Source organism: Acanthisitta chloris, unplaced genomic scaffold (genome assembly GCF_000695815.1).
Source record: "Acanthisitta chloris isolate BGI_N310 unplaced genomic scaffold, ASM69581v1 scaffold45709, whole genome shotgun sequence".
Lineage (NCBI taxonomy): Eukaryota > Metazoa > Chordata > Aves > Passeriformes > Acanthisittidae > Acanthisitta > Acanthisitta chloris.
The window spans coordinates 22453-40987 of record NW_008691722.1 but is presented as its reverse complement, the minus strand read 5'-3'; the positions used below and the strand labels follow the sequence as shown (position 1 = coordinate 40987).

At 36.6% G+C, this 18535-nt stretch overlaps 1 protein-coding gene across 1 annotated transcript in view; it reads left to right on the top strand.

Annotated features, from left to right (window-relative positions):
* Nucleotides 1–4407: 4407 nt before the first annotated feature.
* EMC2 (ER membrane protein complex subunit 2) overlaps nucleotides 4408–18535 on the top strand; it is a gene marked incomplete at its 5' end in the record, with an annotated part of 29100 nt that continues 14972 nt past the window's right edge. Inside the window, 4 exons of the mRNA XM_009082316.1 lie at nucleotides 4408–4521; nucleotides 5177–5241; nucleotides 9514–9599; nucleotides 11955–12012. Coding sequence (XP_009080564.1) covers nucleotides 4408–4521; nucleotides 5177–5241; nucleotides 9514–9599; nucleotides 11955–12012 — 323 coding nt within the window. The remainder of the gene's footprint in view (nucleotides 4522–5176; nucleotides 5242–9513; nucleotides 9600–11954; nucleotides 12013–18535) is intronic.

The window sequence follows — 18535 nt, the reverse complement described above, 5'->3', positions numbered from 1 at the left end:
CCTCGGGCTCCCCGGGACACGGCGCCTCAGGGCGGAATGGCCTGGCTGGGGCAGCAGTTGTGTCAGAGTTTACCTTTTGGTGAACTGAAGGGCACCCGATATTTTCGTCAGGCTTGATGATAAGCGTTCGTCGAGGAGCTCCTCCAAGAAGCTCTGAAGTGACATAATAGTGTTTGAAAGTCCCGCCCCCGGGTCTTCCTAGCTTTCATGTCTGATCATAAGAGTTATTTATGTTTTTCATATAGCAGTACTTCATGAGGTTTACTTGACATTCTCAATGGTTCTTCTCTTGTAAGCAGTACATGTTTAAGTGTAAGCTGAGACAGCACTCGAGCCCATTAGTCTCTTATAAATCAATGGTTCTCCACAATTTTGGCCATAAAGGGGAAACCTTTACCTAGGTACCGTACGTTGCAAACATTATGCAGTAGAAAAGATAATGCAGAGAGAAGCTGTGTGATCTTTGGGTTTTCATTTATTTACTGCTAATCCTTGAAGAAATAATTGACTAATAGAATAAGTCCCCGAGCATTGGTTGGTTTGGTTTTGTAAATAAGAGGAGGAGTATTACATGGGATGTATTTTAGGAGATATAAGTCATTCACCTATTGAAGTAGTGCTCATGCTGTCTTTCCTGCACCTTTTTCTGTAGGACTCTGAAACAAAACAAAATGGAATTTGAAGCATTCAGTTTTTAGCTCAAATTGCATTAATTCCAGAAAATATTTTAGCTGGTACTGGAGAAAACAGTGCTGCAACTGAATGAATGAGGATGAAGAAGTTGGCTTGCCTGCTGGTGTGTCTGGTGGTCAGTTTATAGCTAGTTTTGCTCTGGTGTTTGGTTGCACCACCATAATGTCATTAGACTAACTGGGAAAAGCTTGATTGCCTGTTATTTTGTATCTCCTTTGAAAAGGTTTAGTACTTGTGAAGCTCAGCTTGGATAGAGAGCAGCCAGGCCACTGTGTGGGAAGGGAGGTTGTATGGTGCATTGCTGGTGTTGTTGTTAAGCTTTCCCAGAAGCTGTTCTAAAATACCTTGTGCAGAAAACTTTTGCAGTTTTTATTTTGCTTGAGCAGATGATGTTACAAACCCCAGAGATACAGGGTTGTGGTTATTTTTGCCCCCTGTTATTCTCAGGTATTAATGATTGGAAAGAGAAATGAAATCTTTTTCACGTGCACTGTGGATATGCCTCTGTACGTTTAGCCCTAGACTGTTTTGGCTGAGAGCATTGCAGAGTGTGTCTTTATCCTCTCACGTAGTGGCCAGGTGTAGGTTGCTCAAGCTTGCTGCTTTTGGCCTTGGCCAATTCATGCAGAGGTGAGAGTCCTACTCTTAGAAATAATCTCCATATTCTGTTTCCAAGACTTTGGATTGACATTCATGGCATTGTGCTAGGTGCATAGTTTTACATATGGGTGTGTTGAGTGAGAAATTTTGGAGGACCAGCTGGTGAGTTTTCTCATATGAACTTCTCAATTGATATCTTCTGGTTTATGTCCAAATGAAAGAGCTGCTGTGTAGGGTAAGATCTGTGTTACTACAAGGGATTTGTACCACTTTAGAAGAATTTTGTATTCTTTTCCCCTCTGTTTTAAGAGATGAAGAGCAAAGTGGAGTCCTGCAACAGGCTGTGCAAAGACTCTTCAAGAAGAAGGCTTTTCTCTTTTCATTTTACAGCTTATTTGTTTGAGAAAAAGGGGATATGCCACTCCTTTTTTTGGTGACTTCTGCTAATTATCCAACAGAAAATGGCATTCTGTTTCATGCAGCCTTCGTGTGCAAAAGAATTAGCGACTATGTGGAGTGACATCAACTGCAGGTTTGGCAAAGGACCCTGATGTAGTAGGTTAGCGCGTCAGTTGTTAACTGGTGATGTACAGCTTCTTTGTAGGAGTTTCTTAAGCTATGTAGAACTTCCCAGAGTAAATACTTATCATAGTTTCAGTGATACATTAAAGATGAATTTGTCCCATGAGTGGAAAAATTAAAAAAAAACCCACCCAAACACACACCCGTGTAACTTCATTTCAGGAGCAGGTTTTGGATCACAGTAGTTAGCCCCCACGTGCCGAATTAGTGCAAACTGCAAACATCCAGCAGTCATAATATTTAAGAACTAATAAAATAGCAATTAGTTTTCACAGAAAACTCACTTGATATATTGTCAGAATGGGACAATACCTTGCACCGAAGCATAATGGTGTTAGCATCTCAAACCCTGCTAAAATGAAGTAGTGACTTACAGCTAGTGATGGCTGAGCTTTGTGGAGATCTTTTGAGTGTTGTTGTGGCAACTCTTGTTTCAGTCAATAACTGTCTTCACTGGATATCAAAATAAAGCCAGAAAGGGATGGCGTGTTCTCTAAACTACATTTCTTTTGGTATAAATCGAGAACAAGCAAAAAGAATATTTAAAAAAATTTTAATAGCTCATAATGCCTGATAAATTCTCTGGATTGTTAAATTAGTATTACTGTTTTCTCTATCAAAAATTGCACCACTTAAGTAGCAGCACTTTAAGAGTTCTAGTTATGTGTTCATGTGAGACTTTTTTCAGGAAATTATTTGTAATTTTTGAAAATATCTTAAAATGCTTTATCAGGTGAAGTTTAACAGTGTCTGTATTTGAGGCCATTTTCTTGCAAATGTATGTATCTGGAAAGATGGTAGATACAAAGACAGAAGTCATCAGAGTCCACTGAGCAAAATTGCTTCCTTCCTATGACTTAGAAACTGAATTTGTATTTAGCTTGTATGGAAAGATGCTAGGAAATAGGAAACAGTCTAACATTTTATCTCTGCCATCATCTGTGTGCAGTTAAGTGCTGTTGAGGTGGTTTGTTGTGTTCTGTGCTGTGTGTGCTTTCTTTTAGCTATTCACAATTGTTTTAAGTTTTCAGCTTTTTTTCTTCTTTTACATAATCACTATTTCTAAAATTAACTAAAATTCTCAATAGATTCAAATTAATGAGAAGTTTGTTTTTACCTTGCTTTTCAGCCATCAGCTGATGTACTGTTCCCTGTCCTGCAGGTTTTTTTCCATCACAGTAAATGCTGTACTTGTGTGATGAATGGTAGACGTTCATTCTGTTAATACATAATTCGGACACTATTCCATTTGGAATCACACTGGAATGGAGGCATTGATAATTTCCAAGTAAATGAGTGAAAATCAGACAGCTTATTTATTTTTAGGCGTTTAGCTTGTCAGCTTTTGTGAATGTTTGTGTTCTCTCACATTCTTGCTGTCTAACGTTGAATTTCCAGGGACCATCATGTGTCTAGAACCATTTCACTTTGCCCATGCGTATGAAATGTAACCCTGTGGTGGTTTTGGTTGAATTTCAAAATACAAAATGTAGCACAATAACAGTTTTATGAGCGATCTGAGATCACTTCAGGTAGATGGAAGAACATTCAGTACTTAATTTATAACTGTCATTTGCATTAACTATGTACTTTGAAGTGCAAGAAAACCTGACAGTGTTTAGATCTATCATTGTATTTGTTTTTCCAGCTGTTGTAAAGTTTTAAAAAACTATAGGCAACAGTTGTCCTGGTACCTTCTTATTAGTAAAGCCACTATCTAGTAATGAACACAATTTTCCTTGAATTTTCTCAAAATTTGTTGTATATAAAATATCTACACATATATAAATGTATGTGTATGTAAAATCACATTCTTGGTAATTTCCTTATCCAGAGGATAAGTAAAGCCTAGGCTCAGTAGCACTCTCTAGCTGACTTCATGAATATCTCTGTTCTCTTGAAGATCTGATCCATAGTAAATGTACTTCTGAAGCAAAAATCCTAATGCTAAAATAAACTGTCTTTTCTACCTTGCCTAGATAAACAGTGATGGTTTTTATGCCTTTGGACACTTCCCTGCTGTAGAAAGCGTTCACTTCCATGCCTGCCTTTCCCAAGGCTCGTTTCTGTAGGAGTGTGTAGATTCCTTTCAAGAGTGGAAGTTATAGTAGTTTTTCTAATACTTCAAATGAAAATTTATTCACCTGCAGCAGAAATGCAATTTTAGTGTTGTTTGTAAATGTGTACTTGGGAGAAATCTCTTGTAGCCTGTTTTTCCTAAACGTGACTAAATTTTATTATTTATTGGATAACTAGATATACATTTCTTTACGGCATATGTTACTGACCTGAGAGACCGTAAACCTGAAAGTTGAATTCGTTATATTGGAGCATGAGCATAGTTCGTGTAATAGGGTTTCAGAGGTCTGCTACACCAATCTGTTCTCTACTGCTTATCTAATATTAGTAGAAGTCACTTTTTTAGCTCTGTTGCTCACTAAACCCACTCTTCAGATGCATATTTTCCAGAAATAACAGTCAAATTCCATTCCTATCTGGAAATACTGAGTTTTTTCTCCCCCTTGCCCACAGATATGCGTGATAAAATGAGGAAATGGAGAGAAGAAAACTATCGAAACAGTGAACAGATAGTGGATGTTGGAGAAGAGTTAATTAATGAATATGCATCTAAACTTGGAGATGACAGTAAGTAAACAATCATTATTTTTGAAAGTTCAATTGTCTGATTTGGTTTTCGCTTTTCAGTCTCTATTTTATTTAACAGCCTTTGTATTGCCTTTCTCTGTGTGCTTATGTTGGTGAAATATATATTAATTTCTTAGCCAGAATTCCAGTAGTTTCTTTCTTACCCAAATATGGGCTGCAGTGAAAAGGGATGCAAAGTTACCTGGTAGAACTGTTAGTTTGCTAATCTTTTAGTTACAACGTTACGTGAAAACTTAGCATGAAACTGTTACTTAAGATTCATTTGACTGATTTTCTGTTCTTCAACACTGGCAAAAATTGAAAAGTGGATGTTCTGCAAGTCTGATCAGAGAGTAAGTCCTAATGTGGACCAATTAAGAAGATTGCAGTTAAAAGGTTATGAAAGGAAGAGAACTAGAGCTTTTTTGCCTTTCAAGATGTCAGAAGGTACTTTGTTACTAAAAGCACTGAGTAGCTAAAATGTGTTACTAATTAATTCCAGCAGTTTCTTAATTTGTCCCTGTTTCAGCAGTGATCCATGCGAGTAGAAGGAAAAATGTACAGACAGAATTAATTAATCTAATTTACATTATAGGTGTTTCCTATTATCTTTAAACCCCTAATTATCTGCACTTATTGTCTCTTTTTTGTCCAGTTTGGATAATATATGAGCAGGTGATGATTGCTGCCCTGGACTGCAGTCGAGATGATTTGGCATTGGTAAGTTTTCAAGTTGACTTTTCCTTCACACTGTAAGTTTCTGTCCTGAGTATCTCTTCCAAATGTTGGGGTTTTTTGACAGTTACGGGATATTCTGAACTCCATAGCTTGGACTGGTAGGAAAAATATCTATCAAGAAATACACTGCTGGGAAGAAACCGCCACTTCCTACCTTCTCTAATGTGTAACTTTTGTTTAGACAGATCACATCTCTTCCAATAGCCATGAAAATATTTACAGCTACTCTGGTATGGGCTAAATGTCAAGAATAATATTGAAGTTGCCATATTGTACAGAGAGTGTTTGTTTATTGAAAACCTCTCAAATTATATTGGGTTTTTGAATGTTTTGAGGTAAAATGTCCCATCATGCATATCATGTTTATGTCATGTTGACTACCATCAAAGAAAGTCATTGACATATTGGAGCAGGTATTCAAGATGAATAAGGAGCTGGTCTGCATAATATATAAGGAAAGGCTGAGAGATCTGGGTGTGTTAAGTCTTGAGAAAGCCAAGAAGGAATTTTATTGCTATCTTTGAATATTTACAAATGAGAAGGTATAAAGAAGGTAGACATGTATTTTTGTAGATGTGCAACAAAAGGCAAGTGTGAGAGACATAAGCTGCAACAAAGGAAATTCCAATTAGATACTAGGAAAAAGGTTTGGGCAATGGGATTAGTGAACACTCTGGGACAAATGGCACAGAGAAACTCTGGAATCTCCTTTGGAAATGCTTAAAAATAGATTGGTGTATGGCCTTGCACTCCCTTGGAAGCTGGCTCTGTTTTGTGTGGGGATTTGGAGCATGTAAACTCCAAAGGTCACTTGCACTCCGAATTATTTGGGGATTGTTGATTAAAATATTGTTAATGGATCTTTTGATATAGTCAATTTGTATGCAAATTTATTTGAGTTATACAAATAACAATTTGCATGAAACTAGTTTATTTGGAATTGTAACACCTGTTTGTCGGATTAAAAATGAAACTAAAAAACCCAAACCCAGTAAGCTTAGCTAATCCTTTAATGGCAGCAACTGAAAAAGGCAAAAGCAGGAGAATTTTAGGAATCTTTTCACCCCTCCTTCACAAAACAGTTGGGGGGGAACAGGTCTTGTTCCCTGAAAACTAGCAAGCTTGAGCTTATTGTAAGTTAAAAGAAAGATGTTTTCAGGACTCCAGTTCTTTCATGGAGATTGCTCCTCCCGTGCCTTGTTCTCTGTCAAATGGCAAAATACCTCATAAAGTCTTTGAGCTTCATGTGATGTCATTTGGGTGAAACTTAATGGTCTGTGATATACAAGAGGTCAGACTAGAGGATGTAGTTGGGAGAAGGGCAGTTTGACAGTAGGCAGAACTAGACAAGTTTATCTCACATCACATATGTATATGGTAAAATGGAGTACACTGGAAGATATGGCACAGCACTTTGAACTTGTTGTGAACCCACTGACCTTCCCTGTCTTTTGTTCCTCAGAAGAAAATACCGTTGTAGTATAGCTGTCTGCTGAAACAAAAACAAATAGACTTACTCTTTAAATAAATACATTTCCGTGTCCTGATTTATATGTAAAACAGTTTTGGTCTTTATTTTCAAGGTCTTTTTAGGAAGACTCATAAAATTGTTGAGGGAGCCAGTGTTGAAAGATTGGTTGTGAAACACTCTTTGTTTTTACTAACCCTGGCAGGGATTTTAAATTTCAGATGAGGGAGTGCAACGTTTTATATGCAGTTCAGAGAGGCGGTTAAAAGCTTAGGGGAAAACTTGGGGTTTTTTTAATTTTCTTTTTAATTTGGTTAATTTATAATAAAGAAGTAGTTAATTCAAACAAGTCGACATCATATATGGCATTTTACTACAGCTGTAGCTCCAGCGTAGACAAATAGCTTTGGAACTTCTGTTTATTAGCAGTGAGCTTTTGACAGCTGTGATGCATTTTGCTTAGGGGGTTAGGTCTCATCTATTCCAAGTGAGAAGGCTGAGGTAGTTTTCAGTCATTTATCTGACTTTTGTTTTTATTTTTTCCTTTCCTCTTTTTATTACTGGTGTCCTTTCTGTCCTGCACAGAATGACAGTGTGTAATGCACACCCCGGCTGCAGCCATCCAGTTGTTTCACATGCACATTTTAGTGCAATCTAGTGTTGGCAGCACTTGCACTGCTAGTGTATTTTGTGCTGAAGTCCAGGTTTATATTTCTTTGCCTTTGTCAGAGTTTTAAAATTTAAAAAATGTGATTAAAAAAACATTGGAAAGCAAATTAAGTGTGAATTAAAGTTTCCCCTACAAATGAGATTTGCCATTGTAAGTGCTGAGTTTCTGGGAGAATCTCAAAAGCAAATTATTGACGTGGTGCAGAACCAGTCATCAACAATATAAAAGATTATGGGGATTACAAATTAAATTCAAAAAGAGGACATTGAGTGGTGCTGAGTCCAGAAGTTTTTGAAGATATAGTTTGTGTAGTTTATTTATGCACTTTGGTTTTTTAAAGTGTTACAGGGAGTTGTTTGTGACTTTGTCACAACTTTCTCACTTTATTGTGTCTGATAGCATAATCTGCAGTTTATTTTGGCCTTGTGGCTGCTGTGTTCAGTTGGGTAATGATTGTGTAGTCAGATCTAATGTGAGCAAATTCTGGTCTTGTTGCAGTTGAGCCCTACTTCATCGGCTTCTTTCATACTGTCAGTGAGGGTTTTTTTGGATGTAACAGTCCATGTGCAGATTGTGGAGTTTAGTGTTATTGTAAATGTTACAATTTTTGTTATTTGAGCATTTTATTGGAGAAAAGTAGTACCTGTTTTTATACTGAAAATCGCCATCCTTCAGGTTTCCCTGGTCACTAGACCACAGGGTGGATTTACTGTCTGCAAAAGTTCTTTTCAAAGTCTACAACGCTGTTCAGGTTTTAAAAGCTGGAGTGAAACTGCTTTTCTGGAGTTTTATGTACTTAGGTCTCTTAAGAATGGTCACAGTTCAGACATTGTGTAACATGCTGCTAAGTACATGTAGTTTTTTTATGACTGGAGCAGCAGCAGTTCACCAAGACATCACTCGAAGTGCCTATAAACTGTTTCTGTACTAAACCTGAGCCTTTCTATGTGAAATTGTATTGTTAAGATCTTGGTTTGGTGCAGACTAAGATGATCATCATGAAAATAGTCTACGCTTGCTTGAGGCTAAGCATTATTACTTTGGTTACAGTTTCCTTTCTTTCTTCCTTCTCTATTTTTTAGCATCTAGGACAGATGTAAATATTCCTCTTGGATTTGCCCTAGCAACCTGTTTATTTTCAGAAGCAGAGAGGGAACCTACCAATTACTACTGTACTTTTTCCTTTGACTGGTGGATGTGATGAGATGGAACAGATCATGTAGATAGGCCTCTGCTAGAACCTTAGGTCTGAAGAACAGGTTTATAAGCTGAGTTGTGTAAATAAATGCCTAGAAGAGGAGGATTCTGTGTGAACCTTTCGATGTGATTCAACCTACTGGTCTGTTTGAGTGGCTGGGGACTATCCTGTGTCCCACCATAATGAATCAGCTGCAAACTTTGCAGTGCTATCTAGCCACATTCATGATACAATTACGAGTTAGTTTGCTCTGGGGAAGTTGTGACTCAGTCCCTCTACCAAACATCCTTTTTTGCTAATCCAGAGAAATCTGCCTGTGATGAATTCTTTTTATCCAGACCAGGTGTCTCATTGATTTCAGGAGTTAGAAGCTATGCCCTTTCTGCCAGCAGGCTCCACCCAAGCCAGTGACAAACATTTTCTTTGGATTTCAAAGTTTTATTTTAAAAATAAACACAGAGCATAGTATTAGCATAGTTTGTTCCATTGTGAGATATCCATTTATTAAAGAAGTATCATATAAGCTCTCACTGTCTTTATTTTGCTTTTTTACTGTCTTGAGATGTTATTTGGCAACTAAGTAAACTTCAAGTTTTAGTAGTATCAGAGCTGTTTTAGTAGGTGAGTTTGATTTTGTAGACAAATAACTATTTCCAAGAGGACCTAACAATCTAATGACCTGTATGGAGGATATTTCTTAAAATTAGTCTTCTAACAGACAGAGTTTAAATTTCTGACCTTCTCCCTATCAGTGCACTCTACTGCTTATTTCAAAAATTGGTATTTCATTGTACTCAGAAGTGCCATTCCAGGTTGTTGAATTCTCAACCAAGACTTTTTTTTTCTTTTTTTTTTTTGTTCTTCTAACTTCTGTCTAGATAACTATAGTCACAATAGTGTTTCTGGTTCTTTGTATAGTTTTGTCTTCAGGAGCTGAGGCGACAGTTTCCTGGGAGCCACAGAGTGAAACGATTAACTGGAATGCGATTTGAAGCAATGGAAAGGTAAAACCTGAATTTTAAAAAATGTGCTTTCTGTCTGGAAAAGTGTTTGGGCTTTCTTTAAAAGGCATTCAGGCATTACAAAATCATGGCAAAACAGTGCTTGGCAGTTTCTTTATAGGAAATAACTGTATGCATGATCATATTGTAAGTTTTAGACATCTGTATTGCATTTTTGCAGGTACTATGCAGTGTTGCATTTCTACAATCTTCCTATCAGACGTCATAGATCAGAAAGATCTCTTACTCAACAGCAGAAGTCATTATACAGTAAAACACTGTGCACTATCTTGGCAAATTCTGTGAGGTATACGTTTCATCTCACAGAGCTAGAGCTGGATATGAAAATCAATGCCAGCATTTTTTTCCCTTCATTGTTCTCCTATGCTCCTAATTACTGCAGGGTGCAACTCTTTACCCATGTTTTCTTAGTGTGGATAAATCAGTTGAACTTAGTATGGGTTAAATCTATAGAGTGTGTTTATAGAAACAACAGAAAAAACATACGAGATAGAATGGCAGAACCTAAAAATCAGACTGACAAGTTTTGAAATACTCTATAGAAGGGTTATAACATGCTAGGTTTAACAGGAGTTACTAAAATAATGAACAGATTAAAACTTGATAGCTTTCCAAGATCAGGTCTTGAGGATGACCTTTATTGTCTGCCTTTCTCCTTGCATATATCTTTGATGTCAACATGCTATTCTAAAGCCCTTGTCTTGGATGTTGAGAAGGAATTCCAGCTTTCGGTGCCGTTGGATGCTAACCAATCTGTACCATGACACATTTTACCTAAAGAGTTGGTGAGATTTGGAGCCTTTGGGCCATCTTGATACGAAGGAATTGGAAGTACACCTCAAATGCTTTTTTTAAAAGATAGTTATTTAGCAGATGTTCTTCATCCATTACATTCTTGAAAAATTAACTTTGAAAATGGTATTTGATACAAGCCACCAATGAGTGTCCATTGCTCCTATCCAAAAAAATTAGTGGCCAGAATCCACATCCACAGGAGCTCTCTCAAGACAAATAGATGCTCCATGTTTCACACTCACTTTATATCAAATACACATTCTTGAAGAATTTCCATTAAACTTAGTTCTCTTGTCTTCATTTTATATAGGGTGGGAAGACAGTGAGAGAATGGCAGCGGATTTTCCCCCTTCCTGAAACCTGTTCAGAAGTACTGTAGATCATAAGTCAGTTCAGGGTTGTGTGGCTACATTGAAGATGTTCCTGCATGTACACAGGTCTATGTGGGAGATGACTGTAGCACAAAGATGTGGGGTTTCAGCAGTAAAGTGCTATTGAGCCACAGTTTTCTGAAAGTGGTCATACAAATTATTGACCAAGTGTGTCTGTCAGGTTAGATCCTTGAGATTTGGGTATTGGGGAGCAGGGGCTTTAACAAAAGCTGAGGTTTCATCTTCACAGATTATCTTCAGAAGTCAGAGCAGAAGGAGGCTTTGGTTTGGGTTGTGTTGAAGAGGAACCCATCTGAGGTGCTCTAAGCCATGCCCTGGAGAATCCTGTTTCTCTCCACTAACTACAAAAGAAGTCTTGGAAGACTTCAGCTGGAGGGATCATGTTTTCAATTGAAGAAATAAACTTCTTGTTAAATTTCAAGTGACTTGTAGGATCTAGGAAGGATCCTGCTTTCCCCAACGGGAAGAGCAACAGTGAAGAACTTCCCCATAGACTGAGACATCCCTGTAGACACTTGCTAATGAAAAGAATAATATTCTGGAACTTCACCATGTGAAGCTGGAGTTATGACTTTCATGTTCAGTATTCTAAAACACATTTGTCAAAGTGTCATCTAACAGAGAACACAAACAGCATTTCACAGCACATCTGCTCAAGTCTGTAGCAGTCACTTATGTGTTTCTGCTTTTGTGCTCCCTTTCACATTTTTTCTCATACCTTATGGTAACTGGACTACACAGCTGAGCTATGCTAATGTCAGCAGTGCTTAGGGAACAGTGAGAGTATGTAAATTGAGTATCCAAGGTGAGAAGGAAATGTGTAGCATCAAAAATCAATCAGCAGAACCGCTGAAAAACTGCTTGTCAAACTACACATGACGACACAAAGTACGCCCTAGTTCTGTGCTGATAGTGCAAGAGCTGTGTACTCAAATGTGTTTTGAATTGAATTATTTCATTGGTCCAGTCTGAGTCGTGTACACAGCTGGCTGAACACACAGATCTGTTCCCCAGGAGGTTTGAAGTGCTCATAGCACCAAAGTAACTTGTTTCAAGCATACTTCAAATAGCAGAATTAACCAAAACTGCATAGTGATGGTGGAAAACATTTTCTTTCAAAAAAATAAATGCAGATTATTTCTTTGAACAGGTATGATGATGCTATCCAGTTATATGATAGAATTTTACAAGAAGATTCAACTAATACAGTAAGTTTAAAAGATACTTGTAAACTGATTTGTTGTTTGAAACTGTGACGACATTTTCTGTGTTTCACTGTGGAAAAGTGTGTGTCTTTATTACTTTATTTGTTGCCTTTAGCTTCCTAGAATAATAATTAGTTACCTTTGTTTCATGATGAAATGTGATGTGATACTTGCTGAAACACTGATTTAGAAGACAGGATTATAACTAGCAATCTTTCCAGCACTCTTAGTAGAGTTTAGATTGGGTCTTTTAGCTCTGTCATTTCCCTGAATATTCAGTATTTAAAGGACCAATATAGTCTTCCATGTGTCTTCTGTATTCCTAATGCTTGACCTTCCTTAATGATTAACTATGAATACACTCAGGTAGTGCTTGAGTAGCAGTTATTTTGATTTATTGTCTGGGACACTTCACTAGCTCTTGAATCAAAATGCATGAAGCATGCCAATCAAATAAAATCTGAGACAGACTGTACTGTTCTTGTAAGCATTTTTTGAATACTGGTTGTGAAAGCTATTGTGAGCTATTAGATGCCAAAATAAAAGTCTAGGGAAATGCGTAGCAACATGTTTTCATGTGGGTTTTTTCCCCCAAGCGTAAAACTAGAAATAGAAAGAAACTATGGACTCTGAAGATTTTTACATGAAATTTTGCAAAATCAATTATTATTAATCATTGAGGATATATATTTGTGTTACTTGGTTTTGAGGAACTGTTTATTCGGTAAATTTCTGTCTAAATGCAATATTTGGGCTACTGCAGATGTTTTGTCAGTCTCAGGTGAGCCTTCCTAGGTGTGTTGTGAACCGCTGCCTTTCTTCTGTCAGCTCATTTGATGTGGTCTGCTCTTCGGGAGAGGAAAACGTGCAGAAACAGATAACCAGAGTTAGTTAGTGTGAGCCAGAGCTGGGGATAGGTAAAGTGCCATTACTTAAACTAAGTAAATTATTTTTAAAAACCCCGCAGAAGAAATTAAAAAACAAGCAACCATAAAAAACACCCCAAACCACTGGAAAGTTGTTTTCAAGGCAACACATCTGAAAACATTAATGCCAATTTAAGAGCTCAGATGACAGTAGTACATTAAAGTCTGTCTGTTAACAGTGAGAGAACTTATAGATTCTATGTAAGGGTAAAAAGAACTATTTCAGTCCTTCACTTTTATTTTTCACTCTCTCTGGAGCAGTAGAAGTTTGATCTCAAGAAGATTCGAGCACAAGGTACATAGCTGTCCACCATAAATGGTGGATTTTATTGGTGTATGGCCCAAAGGGTTTCAGTAACACTAAATCTTCAGTCATGTTAAACCAATATGGAACCCATATACAGTGAAACCACGAAAATAGATCACCTAGATGAACATTTTATGACCTTTTGCTGATGTCAATGGAAAACAGAGCACCACATTACAATGACTTTTGTGGACCACAGGCAATTTTACTCTTCAGCTGTCTCAACATAGCTCACATCATCTGCGTGGTTTGTTATATTTAAATAGGTAAAATGCATGATTATTGCCTGATTTGGATTTCCTCAGTAACAAAATCAGAAAGATCCATAAAGTTGTAATATTTAGAAGTGTAAGTTGTAAATATTATAACAGTTGATTGGGTTGGATTTCTTAAGAAATTTCTAAAGGTCTGAGAATAGAATTGGAGAGAGTTAAATGCAAAGCAAAAGTTCCTTTCTGTATAATGAGAATGGGTTGGCTAAGCCTTGCATGTGGAGAGTGAAAGTTAAGTAGAAAGTTTTGATAAATTGTCATATGCAGATTTCTTTGTGTCTTTTACCTGTTAATTATTTCCATGCACACATGTGGCTGCTGTAGGAAATAAAGATTTCTAGATTTTAAAAAAGCAACTGTTGCTGAGTTTGTCTTGGCACTCACCTTCACAGAAATTTCTTCTCGTCTGCTGACACATGGAGTTGCTTATATACATTAAACGTTTTGGCAAGTGCTTTAAGTGAAACATAGACATTTGTTCACACGAATCATGTAAAAATCATACTTTAGATTGATCAAATAGGAGCATGGAAAAAGCTTTTCCAAAAATTATTTCTTTTAGACACATGCCAGACTTTTTCATTATGAGAAGTGAACTTTGAACTCAGATTATGTAATGCACATTTATACTTTCTGATGAGGTTTAGTTGCATGCAACATGGTGAAATTAAGATAACTAATTATTTTATTTAATTTCTTAGGATAGAATTCAAAGTAGCCTTTGTGTTTAAGAGATTATAATCTCTCAATGTTTTATCTCTGAGCTTACTTGCTGAAAAAGATGACTCATTTGACAGTGATCAGTGTTAATGTCACTTAGAGATCCTGTCTCATTTTTTCAAAGCATTTAGGCATTGAGTAAGAGTCTGTCTCTTCTCTAGAGGCTTTGGTGTTCATGAATTAAATGTGACTCCTGTGACACACACCTTGTGTGCATTTCAGTAGGATAAGAATGGGAACCTTTTCCATTTTTTGTCCATTTTGGTTGAAATGAAGGCTCTAGCTCAAGCTGGTAGATTACTCTGTCATTAAGGCAGAAATTTCATGTAGTATCCAATTGAAAATCTGTACACTGATGCTGAACAGTGACTGAGTTGTTTGTAGATCTTGAGATAAAATGCTTAGTCTGTTTATCAGAACAAAAAAAGAGGGTAATTGTTTTTTTAGCAGGGTTGGTAGAAAGGACTATTTTGTTTGGTTTTGCTGTTAACTGAGAAATCCTTATCCTGCTCTGCTTTGGAGGAAAGGCCTCTAGTTAGCCTTTTGTCAGTTGGGCCCTTCCTGAGCTGGTCTGTCCAGGAGTGCAAAGAAGATTGATGATGAGAAAGGAAATTGAATTCATGTGTTCAAGTCTTAGGCTGGTGTCTAACCCATTCCACTGTCATCCTGGTGCATCTGCAGTTTCTCCTGATTATTCAGCTCAACCATCAAGAAGATTGCTGAGCTCTTGGTCAACACCAGGAAAAAGTAAGATAAGGCACAAAGTTCTGCCCCAGTTCTAATCCACAGAAAATATGATGTCTTTATTGGGATAATTCTACTGGGGTTTTTGGAGCTTTTTCAACTAAGCTTTTAATATAACAAGACAGTGTATATGCTTGGTTGGTTTAGGACATGTGGATAATCTCATTAACTTTATGGGTTCAGTAATATAACTGTGTGAATGAAGAATTGAAAATTAAAATTTTCATAATAGGGGTGATCTGAGCAAAGCTGTTGTCTTCCAGCATTTATAAAATACTAACAACTCTTGTTTGTGGGAGTGAGCAGGAACAAGCATATGCATATGGTCACATGAAGTCACACTTTCCTGTACTATTTGGATAGTATTTTTGTAGACAGGCTGGACATCTTTCAGAAGAGGCACAGGAGGTGGTTGAAGACATGTGGAAATACAGAATACTAGAAAGATTCATAGCAAAATCTTAGTACTCTCTCCTATGTTGTTTTTTTTCCCCCAAACCATCAATCTAACAATTTTACTTAATGCCTCTAAATGCTTCAATTACTATCAACAGTTGTTTTCTGTTCACTTTATTAATGTTCATGACTGTAGGATCTTTTGCACTTTTCTTCATTCTACGTGGAGAAGTCCTAATCTGTCCAGCAGTTCTTGTTGCCATGAAACCCTGCTGCAGTTCTGAGTGTCCTTACAGGTTTTTTTCCTATACTTGGGTGACAAATGAGAGGACAGAACTGCAGTCAGTATTAAAAATGCAAGAGCAGTGTGGAGTTACAAATAACAAAATTGTGCCTCTGATGTGTTCTGTTCGGTATTATGTTCTGATAATTCTAGTGTCACAGTATTTCGGTTTGGCGTTTTGGGTGTTTTTATGACCTCCTCTGAATATTGAACTGGCATTTTGTAGAACTCTTTCTTGTAATTCCAGCATTTCTGTCTGAACTGGACAAATTCAGACAGCTTTTCTGTCTATGTTAAGTTAGTATTGGTTTGCCATATATGCAACCCTTTATCTAGATTAAATTTCACGAGTTGTTTTATTGTGCTGATGTTCATTATTTTGAATACCAGTCTTTGCTTGTTGGCTCTTGCTGTTTATACTTAACTCGTCATACTTTAACTTTGCATCACTATTCTTATTAATTAATCACAAAGTTGCTGAGCAGTAGTTTTTAGTACAGGTGATTCTAGGATTCTCAATGCAGACAACTCTTTTCTCCTCTGTTTTATACCTTTTGACTAATTAATTTATGCCTGTGAAGACCTTCCACTCTTAGACTGTTGCACCTTAGTTTCCTTCAGAGCTTTTGGCTTCCGAGTGAGACATCTTGTTGAAGTTATTTTTTAAGTCAAAGTTGACTTTTAAATGGATTTTTACTCATCCACATTCTTGGTAACTCTTTGAAGAACTCCAGTAGATGAAGGGAGCCTTCCTTTCCTCTGTGTAAACTGTTCTTACTTTTCACTGGTATATAACATTTTTCATGTTTTCCAGTTCCAGGCTTTAGCTTTTTAGCCTTTTCAACTCCTACCAGTTTGCTATGTGCTGGTGTTAGACGTTATAGGTATTGTTTGTTTTATTCCTGCTCGAATTCTGTAAAAAGTTGTTCTGCTTTGGCATTATGCCTAAAGGAGCAGCTTCAAGTCAGCAGCTCTGTGCCTGCATAGGTCTGCAAGATTTACCCTGATTTAACTGTCTTCCATGCCTAACTTTGAAAAAACTCTGAAGTCTGGTAAGAGTACATTGGTTATTGTGATTGTATTCAGATATGTGGTATTTTTTGGCATCTTTGTAATTCTCTCCCTCTATCTTTGTTGATGCTATTTACACATCTGTTTTGATTTGCTTATTGCAATTTGAAGGAAAAATAGTTCAGTGTATCAAACTCTTAGACCTAATTCTAAAATGTTAAAAAATTGAAAAATATCTTGTTAAGATACAAAATATAATTTGTTTAATGCTGTAGTTGTTACACAGATAGGAAGTTGTTCCTTTCTTAGAGGCATCAGTCCCTGAAAATTCTGCTACTAATACTTTCTTTGCAACCATGAAATTTAGAATAATCTTACACTCTCTCTTGGCATGTTTTACTAATCAAACACAGAAGTTGATAAATGTTCATGTCCTCGCTTAATTTTGAGTCTATTTAATGTTAATTAAAAAGAATCATGACAAATGGAGGATTAGTTCCTTTGCCAGATTGGGGGTTATTAGTCTTTAAAAGAAATGTCTTAGAAAGGTTTACTGTTTAATAAATATGTACATACTGAAATGCCTTAGTCCATATGATACTGATTAAGGTGTAAGTATTTCTTTAGGATGCATATATCTTTCAATTAAGAATTCTGGATTTACAGAATCAGCCAATAACCATTCTACCGTTTTGTTTCAAACTCTGGAAAATTGATAGGGGGAGTTCCGTGTCATTGGGTCTGCATGGTCTAACACTGCAGATCTTGTTACAGCACTGAAAGTTTCACCTTTTCATTTTTATTTAAGGTGGAAGGAGAAAGGAGATTGAGTTCATTTTTGTGTGAGACTTGTTTTTAAAAATCTTACCCTTGTGATGTAAAGAACTGAAATGTACCTCTTGAACATTATGGTTTTTACCCTTATCAATGTAACTTGACTATTTTATTAGGATTTTCAGATTTCAAACTAATCTCAAATCCCTATAGATACAAATAAATAAAATAAATTTCTAATTAATATTTTTAGTGAACTTAATGATTGAACAGTTTTGTTCTATGCATTTTGCAGGGTTTTAGTACCTTGCAATAGCTCCCCTAAATGTGAGTTGCTGGGAGCCTGGCTTTGCTTATCAAGTAGCTATTTTTGGTCTGGCAAAGTGGTTATTAATGTTGGCAGTGGTTCTGAGCAGTAAAGCATTCTGTTTAATTTGTATGGAAATAAATTGATGCTGTGTGTGTAAATTGTCGTTAGTTGCGCCGCTGTCCTCAGGATGCTCAGTAAGCATACTGTGTGTGAGCCCCAGCTCACAGAGGAGCAAGCAGAGACACAAAGGGAGCTCAGGGGCAATATAAATCAGAACAAGAATTAGAAGTTTATAGCACACAAAATTGCCCATATTTTTGCCTTTTCATATGTATTTTTTCTTAAAAGTATTGGCTATTGGAGTAAATGAATTTTGGTTTTAATTTAAAAAAACCAACCTGATAGACTTCATGATTCAAAGAAAAACTAGAAATCAGATGTGAGAACAGTCTGTGAATACAAGTAAATGCAATAGTAGTTTGTTCTCATGTCTTTATTTTTTCACTTGTCATATCGCTTACAAATCACAGATCTGAATACTTCTGATCTACTGAACACATGTATGTCTCATGGCATTATAATTTTATTTATATGATGGGAAAGTGTTAAAAATTGCTTTAAAAACCCTCTATGTCTACATTGATTTATTTCCAGCACTTTTTACAAAGACTGTCAAAAATTCTTTGCTACTATACAACCTTTTGTTCATTCTCTGGGTGTTAGTTCTATTTCGAGTGGCTGAGCCTCTTTTTTGTAAACTCAGAGTTCACTGTAAATAAACTT